Raw genomic sequence first — 17,713 nt, forward strand, 5'->3', positions numbered from 1 at the left:
GCTAATTAAAAAAACTGAAGCTACAATGCTAAGTAGCCTGGGCAAATCTAAGCTGAACAGAATATGCTGTTGTAAATAATATAATTATATGTGCCTTAATAAGCTGAAATCTTTATTTATTGCTAGATTAAGAACAGCTCCTCCAGCTAAATCTCCTACTTAAGGTAACATAGTAGCAGTAGTGTTTGCTTTAGACTCGAGATGAATTCATGTTCATTTGTGTGGTAAAATGACTTTAAAATACTTACTCAAGCATAGTGGCTGAATTTATTGTAATGTCTTCATTATAAATATATGTAATATAAAGGCTAACAATAGAGTTGTTAAAAAATACTTTTAAGCAAAAACAACACGTTATACTTGCAGCTACAGCATTATCCTCAGAGCCGACGTTTTTTGTCGCGCAAGATCCACAACAGTTATTTTTGGGTAGATCAAATAACAAGTCTTAAAAACCACAAAACAAGGCTTTACTTTGTGTCTGTCTTATACACAATTTTGCACAAAGCCTGAGAACCTGAAAAATCTATAAAGCCCTTATTTCTCACTGCCTTTTTTTTCTTCTGTATTCCTTTGCATTGCAATATATTCTGGCATATTGTGAGAGGGTTTGCAAACAAGTCACGTCGCTTTGTTGACTTGCATTGACTGAAACCTCTCTGAGTTAATGAACCGGTTCACCAACGCCTCCCAACCTTCCAGAAAACATCCACCATAATAACAATCATCATCATCTTTTCTCTTACAGTACTCACTCCCTTGCTGTTTGGTTGTTTCTGTTTTTGTTTCTCCTCCACATAAGCATGAACAGGAACTAACGCAAGGAGATGCATTTGAGCTCTTTTAATAAATCTGTGCTTTAATTTATCCATGCTGACATTTGACGTTATTGCATAAGATTATTGATTTGAATGACAGCCTTTATGAAGGATATATATCCTCCTTTTTTTAAAGTGCTGTGGATGACTCACAAGCTGTTTGCATTTGTTTTTTATGTATCTGTGGGCGTCAACTTGCTTTCCATACAAATAAGTGCGGCGATATAATTTTATTTGTCGAGTTTGAAAGTCCATGCGGCTCTAATAAACCTGAAAATATGCCCTTATGAAACTGTGCTCACCTATACCAGATTGTTTATGGTGTAGGGAATATTTTGACTTTAATATACTGTAGAAAAAACCAAGGCCACGTCTTGGTTGTAACATATGATCCCTCAGTAAGGTTGTTTTCATTTTTTCAAGGTCTTGCGGTTGCTCTCCAGCTTCTTCACGGGGACATAGAGCAGCTGAGACGGGAATACATGGTCCTCTTCACTCGGGGTGTGTCCATCACCAGGAAACTGGGCTTCTCTGATATCATCATGCCAGGTAGGACCATTCAAAAGCTCACTTGCAGAAGCAATATGGTACCAAGTTATTTGTAGCTTTTAGGGCCTTCTAACATGTTTAAGAACTACACTCATCATGAGATTTGAGATCACTATTGATGTCAGCTGACTGTGTGTGTTTCAACAGAAGTAACTTCTCTTTAGGTCCTATGTTGGTTTAGTATTTTTATGTCTGCACTCTTAAGAGGTCAGCTTACTTGCTTGATCAAGATTGATCCAATATTTACTTTTATTTTGCTTATTTCTGCTGTATGAAAATGTAAGATGAAGATTGAACATGGATAAAAACAATTCAGTGAAGTCAGGGCTTTAACTTTTTGAAAACTTAACTTGAGTGTGAAAAATTGTCAAACTAATTCCTGCTGAAGTCGTCCTAAATTATTTGAAGATTCCCTCCCTTGTGTCTGTTTTTCCCTCGCTTGTGTCTGTTTCTCTTCTTATCCGACCCATTCAAAACACATTTGACTGGTCATAAGCTGTTCCTAGCCTTTGGTTCAGCGGTGGCCATAAAAATGTATGCATTTTATTTCACATAAATTGCTGGCACTGCTGTTGGAAACAAAAAATGTATAATTTCCCATGCATGGGTACATACCTTGAAACACATAGGATTCAGATGTGTGTTTGATATCAGTCAGTAAAAGTAATAAAACATTGATTTCTGTTTAACCCCCCCCACACACACACACACGCCTTGCATCACCTGTAGTTGCCTAGGTAACAATTGACACCCCTACCTATTGCGTGACAGTGATATTTAAATTCCACCTAAGGGTGCTCTCAGAGAGATGAAATATTCAGGTTGTCTCAGGTAGAAAGGCCTCACTGAGAAAGCCTCTTCTCTTAATGACACAGACCCCTGCAGAGACCCTCAGGCTAACCTGGATGGGGTCTTGTTGCCGTGGTTACAAATGTACAACCACTTACATGTAAGATTAAACAAGGGTGCGCTTATATCTACACGTATTGTGGAAAAAGTCCAGCAGTAGAAGGTAGAGTCTGCATTTCTCACTCTTTGTCTGTTCATTCATTCATGAGAGCTGGACGTTGAGGGACTACTTTCCTCCACAGAAGAGCAGTTCTTTAAAAGGAGTGAGGTGTGCTTGTCTGGTCACACGGATAATCACAGACTCTGGGTCCCCCAGCGCCTCACTAACACAGATTTATGTTCACTGTCTCATTCTTTGTCTTTGTCTGACTATAAAGCCGTAACACTGAGCGCTCTCACCCTTTTCTGTGTAAGCCTGCCCTTGGGCTGTGGAAACAGTCTCTCCCCCATTTTTATATCTCTCTTTTCTGGATTTGGTATCCGACTTTGTCTTTCTCCTCATTTTCCCTCTTGAGCTGCTCTAGCCCCGCCCTTTCCACTTCCTTTTTTCCTATTGTGCATTAAGAAACTGCCCCCATGTGTGTATGTGTGTATGTGTGTGTGTGTGTGTCTCCCTTCCTGCACTCTTTGTGTGTATATGCGGGTACAGTACGAGTTGATTTAGAATACCCCGAGTTGCTATGGTTACTGTTGTTAAGAGCAGAAAATCAATGTTGACCCTAGAGATAGAGATATGATTAGCACACACGCTCTAACACACACAGTCGCAGAGGTTATATAGAGAAACGATTTTACAATGTGTCTGACCACAGCCTGGCTGCAGAGGAAACAGGCCTAAGCTGGTTCTCACTCAGAGCGCTTTGCAACACTTTGACTTCCCTTACAGAAGGACATTAAAAGTGCGCCTGGCCCAGTCATTGTGCATACAGGTGCAATTATAACAAAAAGGGTAGATGTAGAATATTACTTCCTGTAATGTGTTTATACAGATTGCAGAACAAGCTTTGAGAGAATATGGCTTTATTACTGAGCAAGAGTGCTAAAGTGCAAAAATGAATTGTTTAGATGCAAGATACTGATGTTTTATTGCGCAGACAAAGGTATGTGAATTTGATGCCTTTGCAACTTTTTTTCTTTATTACACTTTTAATTTGAGAAAAAAAATGATTTTAGCTACCCAGCAGATCTGAAAACAAGTCTCAGATTAGCAGGAGGTATATTGCTGAAGTCCCCATGAAACAAAACTTTGAGAGTATTTTACTGTCGTATTTACACTGAAACAGGATAGAACCAATAACAAGATAGAAGGTGGGATAACATTGGGATGAATTTGATTAGATCATTCGCTTCAACAAAGCTTTTTAATTGATCGGTAAATTATTGAACGCCCCGAGTGCAGGATGAGTCATCAGACATTTGAATCGTTACTGAATGAGATTTTCTTTTTTTTTTAATCTAAAAATGCTCAAGATGATGCTTTATTGAAATATTTGTTGCAGTTAATGAACTTTAATACAGGAACTCTGGATTAAAACTGAGAAAGAAAAGTGTTTTTCATTTCATGGGGACTTTCAATGGTATTGATATAAATGCTGTCCACCCCTGTCATAAAGCATTACACAAACAATTGTCAAAAAGCAGCAGAGAGATCATTAGTAATGTTCTCTGATGTGCCTAATCAATGCCTTGTTGCCTCTTTGACCTTCCTGTTCCTGCAGGAGAGATGAGGAATGACCTTTATGTCACGCTGGAAAAAGGCGAGTTTGAGAAGGGAGGAAAGAGCGTCGCCAGGAATGTAGAGATCACTGTCTATGTGCTGGATATTGATGGACAGATCCTCAAGGTAAAAAGCCTTTTTATATCTTATTTAAAACTGTATGCCGAAGATGTTAAGTCTCATATTAGTAAGACCCATACATGTCCAAGACAAAATTAAGCAATTTAGCTCTGAACACTTCTTTGAGGGTAATAAACAAAGCATTTAAGTTCTTAGTTAACTTGTTTTTTTTTTTCTTAAAGTGGGTGTCTTATTTTGGAGCTAAACCCTTCATTTAAATATTGCTGACCTAGATGAGAGCTAAGTGTCTCTCCAGTGTGCTGCCCATTTCTGGTGCAGCGCTGTGACAGTCTGTGTCTGTGGTTTCCTGCACTGCCTTGGCCTTGGACGGAAAATAGACTTGAATATAACCCTGCTGCCGCTGCTGCTGCCACCGCATCGCACACGGCCCTCTGACACACATTAAAACACACATGCAAAATATGTCATCGTCAATATTTTGGCATTTGTGTAACAGTTTTTAATATAATCCTAATCTTCCATGTTTAAGTCCTCCTTTCAATTTTGCTTTTACCATCATCCCTGAGTCTCACCTCTTGTTTCCTGTCTACCTTCTTTTCTCCCACTTAAATTCAGTCTTCTTTTTTTTTTCTGCCATCACAGAGTCATGTGGCGGCCGGCTCTGGTGAACCAGGAGCAGATGAGTACCACTCCTTGGTTCTGTACCACAACAACAGCCCCCGCTGGGCGGAGCAGATCAAGCTGCCCATCCCTGTGGACATGTTCCGGGGTTCTCACGTCCGTTTTGAGTTCAGACACTGCTCCAGTAAGTGGGAACGGGATAGTGGGGTAGCCTGTATTTTTCTGGGAAAGCTTTCAGGCTGTTTGCTGTTCAGCTGGGAATGCCTGAGGTGATGCTTTATTTGCAGTTGATTACCCAGGGCAATTAAAGGTAAAGAGGCGTTGTTGTGTAGCCAAAACAAGCACTTAACTCCCCATCTGCTTGAATCTGCCAACCCCTAAAGCCCTCAGGCTTCTGCCAAACCAAAATTGACAATGTCCAAGTGAACAAGTGTGCTCTTATTTAAGCATTTTCATTATGCTCCTCACCTTCTAATGATACAAAACTGAAATTATGACCAACATATTACTCCCATCCTCTTTCTGTCTGGGCTGCTGGGAGAACACCGAGTCTCCTCTCTCATAACACACTGATATTATTATGCCATTTGCAGCCAAGCTGAGAGGCTGCATGGCTGTGTGCAGTAGATATAGCTGCCTTATTACTGCTGGCAGTGCTAGCATTGCTACCCAAGTGGTGCCTATCAAGAGCCCAATTTAATCCTGTGGTGACACCAGACTGAGGAGACCATATAACACAGGCTATTAGAGCTCGGAGTCAACCTGCTTGGAAAAAAATATGATTAGCAAGAAGCTCTCATTTCACTCAGGCGCTACCAGAAAATATTGAAGATGCTTTTAAATGCAATCTTTTTTTTTTTTTTTTGCAGTCATTATGCAGCAGCAGTAATTGTTAATTTGTTTTTGGGGAGTCTTGTGTTCCTAAACGGTGCTAAAGGAAACGGTGTGAAAGCCTGCTGGCGTCAGCAGTGTAAAATACTGTTTTATTATAGATGACTGTTGAATGAAGCATAATTGCTTTAATATTGGTGAAACTCCTGTTGCTGTAAGAGCAGCTTGTTATTGTTTTCCACTCATTAGACAGCATAAATAAAGTCTTTTAAAGTCTGACTTCCATGAAAGCCCCAAACATGTTTAAGTTTTCTACATAACAGAGTATATGGTCAAATGATTTCAAGATATATCATACATCAACCTCTGTCTGATATGCCAAGCATAGCTGAGTCTGAATTTAAAGTGCAGCTTAATCTCTCTAAATCTCCGTGTTCCCAAGACTGTGACGGGTCATAGATCAGGAAAACTGAAAAAAAAAAAAAAAAACAACACCCAGAAACGTCAAAAAGCAAAAGTGAACATTCTTGAGTCTTGTATAGCTTCTCTGGTGTAAAAACAAAATCACAGTAAAGCTACAAACTGGCCAAGGTGCTGTACCATTTTTCTGGGTTTAATTCTGTTCAACTTGTGCTTCTCCCGGGAGACACACAACACACACACACACACACAACACACACACACACACACACACACACACACACACACACACATACACACACACACACACACACACTCACAGAAGACTGGTCGATGCTGCCCAAAATGAATCACTGGTTGTTGCGCTGAAAGGAAAATAACAGCACTACTCTTGCTACTTCCCGCTGCGCACACATTAGCACTTTATTTGCTGAAGCAGAATATAAATCAGACTACATGTGTTCATAATGCAAATGATGCTTTTGGAAATGCTTCTGGGAAACACAGCAGCGTCGATAATCCGGCACGCTCAAAGCGAAACTATTACTCTTGCTCTTTGCTCGTGGGTTGAAGTTGTGTGTTAGGGTACTTAAGGGTGTGTTCTGTAGACTCTGAAATCATTGGGGTGTGTGGTTAAAAGTGCAACAGATTCGAACCACACCCAGCAGTGACACTGGGTGTGGTGTCATGGGTCAAAGATACCACTTTAAGGTTACAGATGACTTAATGCTCTCTCCAGAATGTACTGTGGTACTTTTTTCTTCTCCTAGTTTAATACACGTACTAAAGTCAGAGCATCAGATCCACTTGTTCTTATTCATTAGCATTGCATAACCAGTTTCATAATATGAGCCATTGTTTTGGTTATTGTCTCTGCAGTCTGTGCTGGTGTATTTTGGATTCAATATCATGTCCATGTGTTGTTGTTTGACAGCTAAAGACAAGGGAGAGAAGAAACTGTTTGGCTACTCCTTTGTGCCTCTGATGCAGGAAGATGGCAGGACTCTGCCAGATGGCACCCATGAGCTCATTATCCACAAGGTAAAACCTGCAAACCCTCACCACCGACACTCTGACTGAACAACACTGAGTGGAATGTATCGTGTGCTCTGCGGGATATTTGTTTTTGGCAGATGTACAATGCTTAATATTCACATTGATGTGTACTTCCGTCCAAGCTTGAGTCTCATTGTGAATCAAGAGGATTGGATATTTTCCCTGTGTTCAGTGCGTCTTTACTTTTTTCACTCACAAGATTTTTTTTTGGATGAAGTGTTATCACCTGAGTTAAAAAAAAGCAATCATTTATATCTGATACCTCCAGTTACTTGGCCCCTATCCGTGTTCCTAACAGTCCAACATCAGTGAGAGTTGTTCCGATATTTGTATATATACTGAATTCTTTGTATTCAAAGAATAGACTACAAAGAATTTGTATCTGAATGGATACAAGTATCCATATATATGGATACTTGTATCCATTCAGATTCCTTGTACTGAGGCTTCATAATGAACATAACATACATATTATTGCATTTTTTACCACTGACCCAGTATGGATCTGATTGTATCAAATGCACAGTATGTAAATTCCACCACAAGGGGGCTCTCAATCAAAACAATAACAAAACATGTTGATGAGGCTGGCGGGGAATCATGGGAGTGATTCTCTCTGCTTGAACGTTTAAGTCTCAGTGTGAGAAAAGTACATATTTGGGGCACTGATAAAATATGTTACTAAATCGATAAATTGACAGGCAAACTTGTGATTACCCGCTGCATTTCATTTAGTGGTAACAGTATTGGAACAACTCCACTTAGAACATGCAATTCTAAACAAAACACACACTGAAGATGGGTTTAAAAAAGTGTCATTGTCATTCTGTTCCTTGGTGAATTGTGGCCCAGCTTTCTCTTAAGTGAACTCACTCACTGTTTTGCATCACACTGGTGTTGCCAAGGCTGCATCTGATGTGATTATATGCTGTGTACGATTGTGTTCATTATTTGCTATGAATAGAAGGAAAAAAAAAAAAAGTCTGTTATCACACGGGCTGACAAACAGTTATCATCACTCTTATTACAGGCTGACCAGCCAATGAGTAATGTCCAGTTACTTAACCGCGAGGGACTGCTAATGTATGAGTGTTTGATTGTGTGCATGCGTAATAGTCAGCTTGCACTGAACTTGATGCAAACACTTTTTCTTTTCAGTCAGATCTACCACTATCCCTGCATGTAGCACAACTTTTATGTCCCTTTATTGCAGTTTACAGACCTTCTTTTTCTTGTTGCACACACATTCAGATTTTCACACATCAAAAGACTAAACAAATAAAATGTCCTGCACCCACTTTTTTAAAGCTTCTGCAAGACCGTCTTGGGTGTAATTTCAGAATAATTGCAGACTACATGCTTTTCCTCAGCTGCAGGCGGAGGGTGTTTGCATAAACCTCAGGCTCTGCAGAGGACAGAAAAAGGTGGTTCATACAGTTTATTGGCAGTGAGGCACAACAGTGACCCAACGACTGATTATTTATTTTAAAGTCAGCTACAGTTTTTTAACAGTTTCAAAACACCAAAAACTCCTCTTTTTATTGCCTTCTTTTCCCTGTCAGGTTCCCAGATTTAGTCTTTCATAACATCCCCCTAACCTGAGCCTGCCAGTTTTAGAGGACAACTCTGTTTGCCTGGTGTGTTCCCAGCGCTCAGAGGGGGGAAAAGGCCCCACTCTTATGCCAGATGGAAGTTGCTGAAAAGCTCAATGAAGCTGGCATGGCCTACTTTCTCCTCAGACCTAAAATAGAAACGGAAGAATCAGTCCAAAGTGTGTGGATGCTTCAGAGCTCAAACTGCCTCGGCTGAGCATTAAAACATCACTTTAAAAATCCAAAAATAAACACCAAGGTTATGTTATTGATTATGTGTTTTGTTGAACAAAAAAAAAGTGTGAGATCAGAAAGTGAAGCAGTTTTTTTTCAGCATAATTTGAAGCCTCTTCTTTCCTTTTCCTGTGCCAGTTCACAAAATGTGATCTTTTCTTCCTTTTTCCTTTCCTTCAGTGTGAGGAGAACACCAGCTTGGCAGACTGTTCGCGCTACCTGAAGCAGCCATTCTCCAAAGCCAACCTCCCGTCCAACAACCAGACTCTGAAAGGCACCAAAGAGTCTTTCTGGATCACCAGCTTCCTCTGCTCCACCAAGCTCACACAGAATGGTAAACAAGACTCGGAGATTGACATTTTGGCCGCTCGCTGGGTTGAGGTGTTTCTGGCTGATAGGCTTACGTCACATTGGAGAAACCAGAATACACTAGCTGATTCTTTATGGAACATTTTAGTGCCAAAAATTAATTTCAAAACTTTCCAGAAAGCTAAAAATAAAAGTTTTTAAAAAGGGGGGAAGGGATGAAGAATTTGACATATCCAGTTGAACCATTCGAATATGTGGCAAAAACTTTGAAAAGGCTGCGTGAATGGATTAGCTTCTCATAATTGAAAATACTAATCCATCTGCTTTTAGGAATCTGCTTGTGAGAATGTAATTTTGTAGTCTTATTTCAGCAGGCTGAGAACATTATGTGTTATACAGTTATGAACATCCATCCATCCGTTATCTATACCGCTTTTTGCCCTTTTGGGGTCGCGGGGGGCTGGAGACGATCCCAGCTGTCATTGGGCGATAGGAAGCAATCACATAGCTGACATATAGAGACAGACAACCAGCTGCACTCACATTCACACCTACAGTAAAGTCACATATTGACCTAACGAGCATGTCTTTGGACTGTGAGAGGAAGAGAGAAACCCACGCCTGCACAGGTAGAACATGCAAACTCCACACAGAGAGGCTATTTCCTGACAGGGATTTGACCCAGGATCACTGCACCACCGTGCAGCCCCAACTTGCTATATCACATGTGCAGCAAAGAAGGATTTGTAGTCTGAAAGTTGACCAGACACTGTCAGTGTTTTAGGAAGTAGAACAGCTACAGGCACAGTTTTCTTGCAACAGGCTGCTAATATCCCAAATACATTTGATTTTGTTGTTGATTTGATTATAGTCATATTGCAGAGCTTGTGTTGTAATAGACGTACACAAACGTGCGCGCACAGACAAACTCACACTTTAAGTTGCGAGAAAGAGACACGCTTCTGCTTGAACCGAATCCAAAGAGACATCTAAAAGACTTTCTTCTTGAGGCTTATGTTTTATTCATGTGCATGTCTGGGGACCCTGGCTCAGGGAAAATCACTTTTTATCTCTTGTTATCCCCGCTGCACTTGAAAATGTCATCATTTGTTTGGATTCAGATGAGTTTTTTGGGGGGCTGTAATTGAAGGGTGTGGTGATGCCTTGTGAGGTGCATATCTCTCAAAAATCCTGCGTTTCTTTTCCCGTCAAACATGCGTTCTGTTTTAACTTCATGCGCTCTTTGCTCTTCTTTTTTTTTTTTTTTTTTTTTTTTTTTTTTTTTTTTTTACTATCTCCTCCTTGTCTCCCTCTTTTTGTCCTTCCCTCAGGTGATATGCTGGACCTGTTGAAGTGGAGAGCCCACCCCGAGAGGATCAACGACAGCCTCTCCAAGCTGAAGGAGATTGATGGCTCTGAGATTGTGAAAGTAAGCACACGCAATCAGAATGTCTGCGCTGAATATGTTCTGCTAACCTGGCATTTCTAGTGTTGATCATTTTTTATTTGATTTGAGTCCATGTGTTTTTAAAGTTCAATTTTTTTGCTTCACCACAGTTTCTACAAGACACCCTGGACACTCTCTTTGGTATTCTGGATGAAAGCTCTCAGAGATACGGCCTCAAAGTGTTTGATTCTCTGGTGAGTAACTTGTTCTAAAGGTCAGGTGATTTTTTTTTCTTTTCTATCTTCTGTTTTCTCTTTTTCCTCATATGTCAAGCTCAGTCCTATATCGTCTGAAAACAGAAAAGACAAACACACTGTCATGGAAAGATCTAGTGATGTAACAGTACACTGCTACTGAACCAATCTCATGCTGGTTCTGCTGCACTGCGCTGATAGATCGATCCCCACTTTCCTCTCTCTCTCTCTCTCTCTCTCTCTCTCTCTCTCCATCACTCCCGCACTGACACATGAACACACACTCTCTCTCTCCTCTCAGCAAGTTATCAATGATGAAAAGGTCTACTGAGCCCCGGTTGTGGTCATCAGGTTTCCTTTTTTGGTGGTTTTGAGATCAATTCAACAAGTCTGACAAGAGGACTTATCTTCTGTGGTCAGACAAACTCTGAGCACAACACAACAACCTGCACACAATGGAAACAGAGAGTAACACGTGCGGCCTTGATTCTGATATATTTTTAGACACCCGAATAAGCTAATGTCTATTTTTATTGTTTCTCACATCTTTTGTATTTGACAATCTAAGAAGGGAAGTGCTTTTAATTTTTGATTTGCTGCTTTTAGCGCTTTTCTTACGCCATAGCATCACTTTGAAAGATGTATTTGATAGCTAGGATTCTAAAAAATGGACATATGATATAATGAACGTCTTACCACATCACTGTGTAGGTCGTAAGGATAAGCTTAAGCTATTTAGACAATCTCCTATGTAACTTTTTTCAAGCATGAAGCGTCTTAAGAGGGACAACTGAAATATTTCCTACATTTTATGAAATGAGAGAAAATATAAATAATCATTTTTACTGTATTTTTATTTCCAGGTCCATATCATCAACCTCCTCCAGGATAGCAAATTCCAGCACTTCAAACCAGTCATGGACACCTACATAGAGAGTCACTTTGCCGGAGCTTTGTCCTACAGGTATGTGACCTTTCCGGATATCACTTCTTTAAATGTGCGGCTCTGCACGGCTACAGCCGCACCTTGAGCGTACAGTTAGTAACACAGCCTGAAGGTGTGTATTGTATTCTAATGACACGCTGCATCACATGAGCACACAGTCAGAAAGGCTGACCTGCACCAGGCAGCGCTCGGAGGCAGCCCTGCTCAGCTCTGTGCTGTGATTTAGTCGAGGAAGCAAGATGTTGGCAATGAAATGCTTAGGGTGCCCCCTGGCTGATAAAAAGAGGAATTGAACATTTTCTTCATCACCTCCTCGTTCCTCCTTACATACTTCCACACATATTCACAACCTGCTGTTCGCACCGGCTGTCTTCTTAACACTCTCTGTACCTGCTAAGAAAGGGGGCTGATGCTGTTTCTTCTGCTAATTTTTTCAGTCTTTGCATGCACCCACGTCCACACACAGAATGCCTCCATCACCATCTGCTTTAAACTCTATTACCTGTGGTATTGTTTTATTAAAAGTGTCAAAGCTTTAATAATTACCACTCATCTTCTGCATGCATATCACTGCTTTTCTTTCTATTTTTAGTGAACAAGAGGCACCCAATGTCTCATTCAGTACTGATTAGAATGAAAAAATCCTCTCATTCAGTAATCACTCTTTGTTACCTGCCTTCTGCTGCACAAAGAGGAAGTGTCTCTTGAAATATCTGTTCAGATTTGAAGAGTTTAATCCTAAACTACACCTCTCCAGAAACTGAAGCAAACAACAGCAGACTGTAATTGAGTTTGTGGGTCATTGGTCTGAAGTCTGCCATTTAAAGCAGCTTAATTGTTTTCAAAACCATCCAAAGATTTATTTTATTTTATTTTATTTTTTTTATGGATTCTTTCTGAAGTTGATTTAAACTTTGTGTAATGAAGTGTTTCAAGTCAAAACGCAGCGTTGCCTCATCTGTTTGCCAAATCCTGCGAGAGATGTTATGTGCAACATAGCTCGGGGTGAGTGATGCTACTAAGTACCAAGTGTGCTCTTGTGTGTCCTCTCAAGGGATCTGATCAAAGTTCTGAAGTGGTACGTGGACCGCATTGTTGACGCGGAACACCAGGATCACATTCAGCAGGTGCTCAAGGTGAGGAATGTGCACATGCAGAACACACGCAAAGGCAGCCAGAGAGATGTATCAAAACAGACGCACAGTCAAGTACACCAACACAGAAATACAAACAAACAAACTTTGCCCCCTCTCACTGCCACTCTCGCTAATTTCTCCCCACCCCGTCAGCAGCAAACACATCACACCACCATTCATTATTCTCCTCCTCAATCTATTACGCTGCATGCAATTTTAATCAGCAGAAATGCCTCCGGTGTTGGGAATCCACATCACATTATTCTAATGACTCATGCAGATGCGTCGTTGGAGAAGCACACTGCGGCTCCTGTAGTGTGCCTCCTCGTTTATCATTCACAGGAGATGTTCTGCAGCAGAAGTAAATGCTACTCTGTCATGCAGTAAATAATAGATAAGTGATACACTGCAGATATGTTTGCAGGGTAGATGTCTTTGATTAGGTTTTTAAATCAACTCTACTTAACAGGTTTACACAAGTGCCGCGACTAGTCATGCCCTTTAATAGGTTACGTTTTTTGTCTAAAAATGTACGACAATTACACACACTGCCCGTCAACAGTTCTCAGAGCTTAAGGTGTAGTGTAAAGTTTCTGAATGACATCTTGCAATCTGTGTTAAACACAAATATACTTAGAAAAAAAACGTAGAAAGTAGCAAATCCTCAAATTTGAGCAGCTAGAACTTGCAAATATGTATCAATATAGCTTAAAAAAGGGCAGGCGTCTTCAGAGGAAGCAGGAGGAGTAAGCTAGACTTTGCTAGAAGGCAAAAAAAACATGCTTCTAAAATAGAATTTCTTTCCCAGCTTTACGTTTTCTGTACTTTGAGAAATGCTTTCAAAGATGCTCAAATTTAAAATCACTTCCATTTATGAAAGCTTTCTCTCTGAGAAGGAAGGCAGACTTGCTTGCAGGGCTTTATTACGACCAAACAGATGATGACTGATGATTCTTCTTTTTTTTTCCCCCCTCTTCCCCTCAGGCCACCGAGTACATCTTCAAGTACATCATCCAGTCTCGCCGGCTCTTCTCATTGGCCACGGGAGGCCAGAATGAGGAGGAGTTCCGAGTGTGCATCCACGAGCTCTTCATGTCCATCCGCTTCTTCCTCTCGCAGGAAAACAAAGGCACAAGCCCCGTTGCACAAACACAGGTGTGTGTGTGTGTGTGTGTGTGTGTGTGTGAGCCTCCACATTCGTTCGTGTGGTGTAAAATCTTGTTCACACCACTTTATGTTTTCTTTCTCGAGGACTCCTCTTTAAGCTGCTGTGATAGGTGAGAAATTGTCTGTAATTGAATTTCATGCTGCCGGAGGGTTTTTGAGTGGGAATAGAAAATTCTGTGGCAGTTTTTTTCCTTTTTCTGCTGGGAGGTCTGCACAGCGGGGCAGCCGCCTCTGCTGTTTTCAAACAAGACCAAAACAAATAGGCTAAAATCCTAATTACACACCAGAAACAGCTGCTTGTGTGGTTTCTGTCTATATTTCCTTGACTTGTGAAAGGAAATTACATTTTTTGCTTTACAGCACACATGTAGCTTCTGTGTCTTCTTCCTCTCTCTCTCTCTCTCTCTCTCTCTCTCTCTCTCTCTCTCTCTCTCTCTCTTCCTTATTGTATTTTCAGTGTGTTCTCATTTGTCTCATTTATCCGATCGCTCCTCTTAAGTCCATTAGAGCCTTGTAGTCTTTTAATCGATTAAACCCCAGCTTGCTCTCGGTGCTGAAGTCAGACAAACCCTGCGTGTAACTTCCGTGTGTATTCATTCTATTGAAAAATCCCTTTCTTTTATCCCCCCTTGTTTTTCACTCCCATGTGAACCCTGAGCATGTGTTTTTGTTCTATCATCCTTTCAATTATTACATCAGGGTTTCTTTTTTTCCCAGCTCGGGTGAACAATTATTTCCCAAGAGACTTGACAGAATGAGTTGAGTTGTCAAAACCCAAGCACTTTTGTTTTCGAGCCCTGCAGTCTCTTTCAGTCACATTGTAAAAAAAAAAAAAAAAAAATCACCTCATTTTGACACATCGGGAACGAGGGTGACATTAGCTATTCCAGCCATGACCTCTCCATGCCATCCGAAAAGCTCCACTTCATCCCTCCGATGACTTCTGAGCCGGACTAATCTGTATTCTCGACACAACAATAGCTGTGGAGAGATGCACGCCAGGCTAATGCTAATCCGAGTTAGTCTGCGGCATGCGGGCGAACTAACTTGCCCAGATAGCAATGCCATGTTTGCATAATTTAGTACCTGTAACCTATTGTATTTTGTTCTTTTTAATACTAGATATCTTTAATGTTAATTCATGAAGTAAAGGTACAGAAGGATTTCTGAAAGGACAGATCATTCTTGAGCATTAAGTTTTGAAAACAAAGAACGCAGGATTCTCCCCCTGAAGTCATTCATTAATTTAGATATGAACTCTTCAGAGAGATGAGAGCTAAAGGTTTCATCTGAAAAGGAAGATTGTCTTTTGATTGATGAACCTCCAAACAGATTGTTCAGCTTTGATACTTATTCAAAACATGAAATCACTTAAACCCTCGTAATTATCACCAATTAGCTCTACTTTAGATCGTTTTGGTGCTGAACTCCAACTGCTCTTCTATCAAAAGTAAACACCTGTGACAGTGATACAAAGTGGTGCTGAAAAGTGGTCCTTCTATCCTAGAAAAACGGAGGTAAACAGAAGGGGGGGGGGGGGGGGGGGGAGACGGTGACTCATCTCTCTAAATGTTTTGTAATCATGTTTTTTTTCAACTGCAGTGAGAATCTGAAATGGCATCAGACAGAGGAGTTAAATCTGGCAACAGACTGCAATCCCACTGAGGTCGCCTTTTAGTTGAATGTGCATAATCCCTGACTGCTGGAGTTCAAACCATTCAGTTATATCAGATAGTATGAGAGTCACAGCAGGGTAGTAAAAGTGTACTTTTGTTTTAGCTAATAAACAACTCTGCATGAACACATGTGTTAATAAAAAGTGCATGTTTTTTTTAAATCTTATACAAGGAAAGGGAACATAGATAATTGAACTTTAACGGATGTAAATTGTAAATTGTCTTGAGCTTGTGCTTTCAAAGCGCTTTTACATCGCAGATCGCACCCACCCATTCACACCCATTCTCAAACTGCTATGTAAAGGTCCCATCAGAATGAATTAATTCCATTCACATGCATTCATATGCCGCCGACAAATCAGCGGGAGCCATTCGGGGGTTAAGTGTCTTGCCCAAGGACACATCAGACATGTGGCTGCAGGAGCTGGGGATCGAACCCTCGAACCTTCCGGTTGAGAGGCGACCAACTCTACCAACTGAGCCACAGCCGCCCCTATGTTCTAATCACCATTAAACCAATGGTGCATTATAAGATTACGACACAGATTAAGGGGACAATTATTTAAATCATAAAACAAAAACAGTATAAAACATCCAGATCCTTGTTTTAAAATGCTCTACTCATTTTAATTTACAACTTGATCGCTCGCAGCTGTGAAAAGATAAGATAACGGATTCACAGTGTCTGTTCCATTTAGCCTCCGAATGATTAAACATTTCACTGATCTGCCTAGGCGGTGTTCCTGAGGACATTCCCATTAGTTTACGGCGAGCTGTTGAAGATCTTCACAGTGCGCGAGGTGGCCGGCTTCGTCAGGGAGACGCTGGGCAGCCTGCCAACCACCGTCCACGCTGACTGCCCCCTTGAGGCCGTCAAACTGCAGTGCATTGCCAAAACAGTGGAGAGCCAGCTTTACATCAACCCAGGTAAAGACTCACATGCACACAAACATATGCACAGTTTATGTTCACTTTGATATGAATACTCAAAGCTTGTTAAAACCAAACAGGGAAAAGTGTGTGAGCAAAGAACCCCAAACGCTTTGCATACAGATTATAAACACACAGGGAAAATAAACAGCACAGAGGCAAACAAACAGATTTGATCGCATAGATTCACATCCATAATGCAGACAATATTCAGAGAGCTGTATGTTTGCATGAATTTTGTCCAACAGGCTATTAGTCCATATTATACCATATGGTGTGCGCTCCTGCAGGGTGGTCAATGAGAAACACCTTCACTAATTTTTGACCCCACAGTGCACCTGACTTCATGTCATTAAATTGTTCCCACTAAAGGGATGTACACTGAAGCAGATAACTGTCAGAGTTTCACTTCTTATTGCTCCCAAAGGCTGCATGTAGCAGCAAACATATCCCTCGTGCAAAACCATATTAAAGTAGCATAAAGACTGTCATTGAGACACATTTAATAATGTTTAAGTGACATCACTCATGAGAGCAGAAGAGAACTATTACAGCTGCTGAAGATAAGTGTGTTTCCCCTGTTGATGTTTTCTGTGTTTACTCATCATATATTATTATGGCTTTGACGTATGACAACTTAAAATTGCTTGTGTGCGTTGCAGAGTCGCGGTGTGTCCTGTTGCCCGTGGTGCTCCGGGTCCTCCAGGCACACATGCAGGAGCAGAGAGACCTGGTCATGTGTGCACGCATCCTCACCAGCATGCTGTCCCTCTTAAAGAAGGAGGAAATCAGCACTGCGGTAAGTGAAGCAGGGGTAATGTTTTGTAAAAGTCCAACTCAACCTTTCTGGTGTGGAAATGGTTTAAAACACACTTTATCAGGAATAGTTAGATGAGAAGATTTTTATTCAATTAATTTTGTTTTTAAAGGGACAAGGTACAATGATAAACATAAATGTTGCCATTTCATGATTGGTGCCACTCTCAAACTTGTTCAATAAATATAAAGCTACTAGGAGCCAGTTAGCTCAGCATAGCTTCGGATAAAACTAGAGATGGGACAGATTCGATCTTATATTGGCCACTTTCGACATTCTCAACTCGCACAGTCTGTCTTTGAAGACATTCTGACTGAACTGCA

At 40.8% G+C, this 17,713-nt stretch overlaps 1 protein-coding gene across 9 annotated transcripts in view; it reads left to right on the forward strand.

Moving 5' to 3' along the window:
- dock4b (dedicator of cytokinesis 4b) overlaps positions 1 to 17,713 on the forward strand; it is a 114,860-nt gene that overhangs the window by 59,478 nt on the left and 37,669 nt on the right. For all 9 annotated transcript variants that reach the window (XM_061029452.1, XM_061029453.1, XM_061029447.1 and 6 more), the window contains exons 13-24: positions 1,242 to 1,367; positions 3,935 to 4,059; positions 4,657 to 4,819; positions 6,821 to 6,927; positions 8,949 to 9,102; positions 10,409 to 10,506; positions 10,635 to 10,718; positions 11,582 to 11,682; positions 12,719 to 12,800; positions 13,785 to 13,955; positions 16,378 to 16,570; positions 17,236 to 17,372. In XM_061029452.1, the coding sequence (XP_060885435.1) occupies positions 1,242 to 1,367; positions 3,935 to 4,059; positions 4,657 to 4,819; positions 6,821 to 6,927; positions 8,949 to 9,102; positions 10,409 to 10,506; positions 10,635 to 10,718; positions 11,582 to 11,682; positions 12,719 to 12,800; positions 13,785 to 13,955; positions 16,378 to 16,570; positions 17,236 to 17,372 (1,541 nt within the window). The remainder of the gene's footprint in view (positions 1 to 1,241; positions 1,368 to 3,934; positions 4,060 to 4,656; positions 4,820 to 6,820; positions 6,928 to 8,948; positions 9,103 to 10,408; positions 10,507 to 10,634; positions 10,719 to 11,581; positions 11,683 to 12,718; positions 12,801 to 13,784; positions 13,956 to 16,377; positions 16,571 to 17,235; positions 17,373 to 17,713) is intronic.

This window comes from Labrus mixtus, chromosome 22 (genome assembly GCF_963584025.1).
Source record: "Labrus mixtus chromosome 22, fLabMix1.1, whole genome shotgun sequence".
Lineage (NCBI taxonomy): Eukaryota > Metazoa > Chordata > Actinopteri > Labriformes > Labridae > Labrus > Labrus mixtus.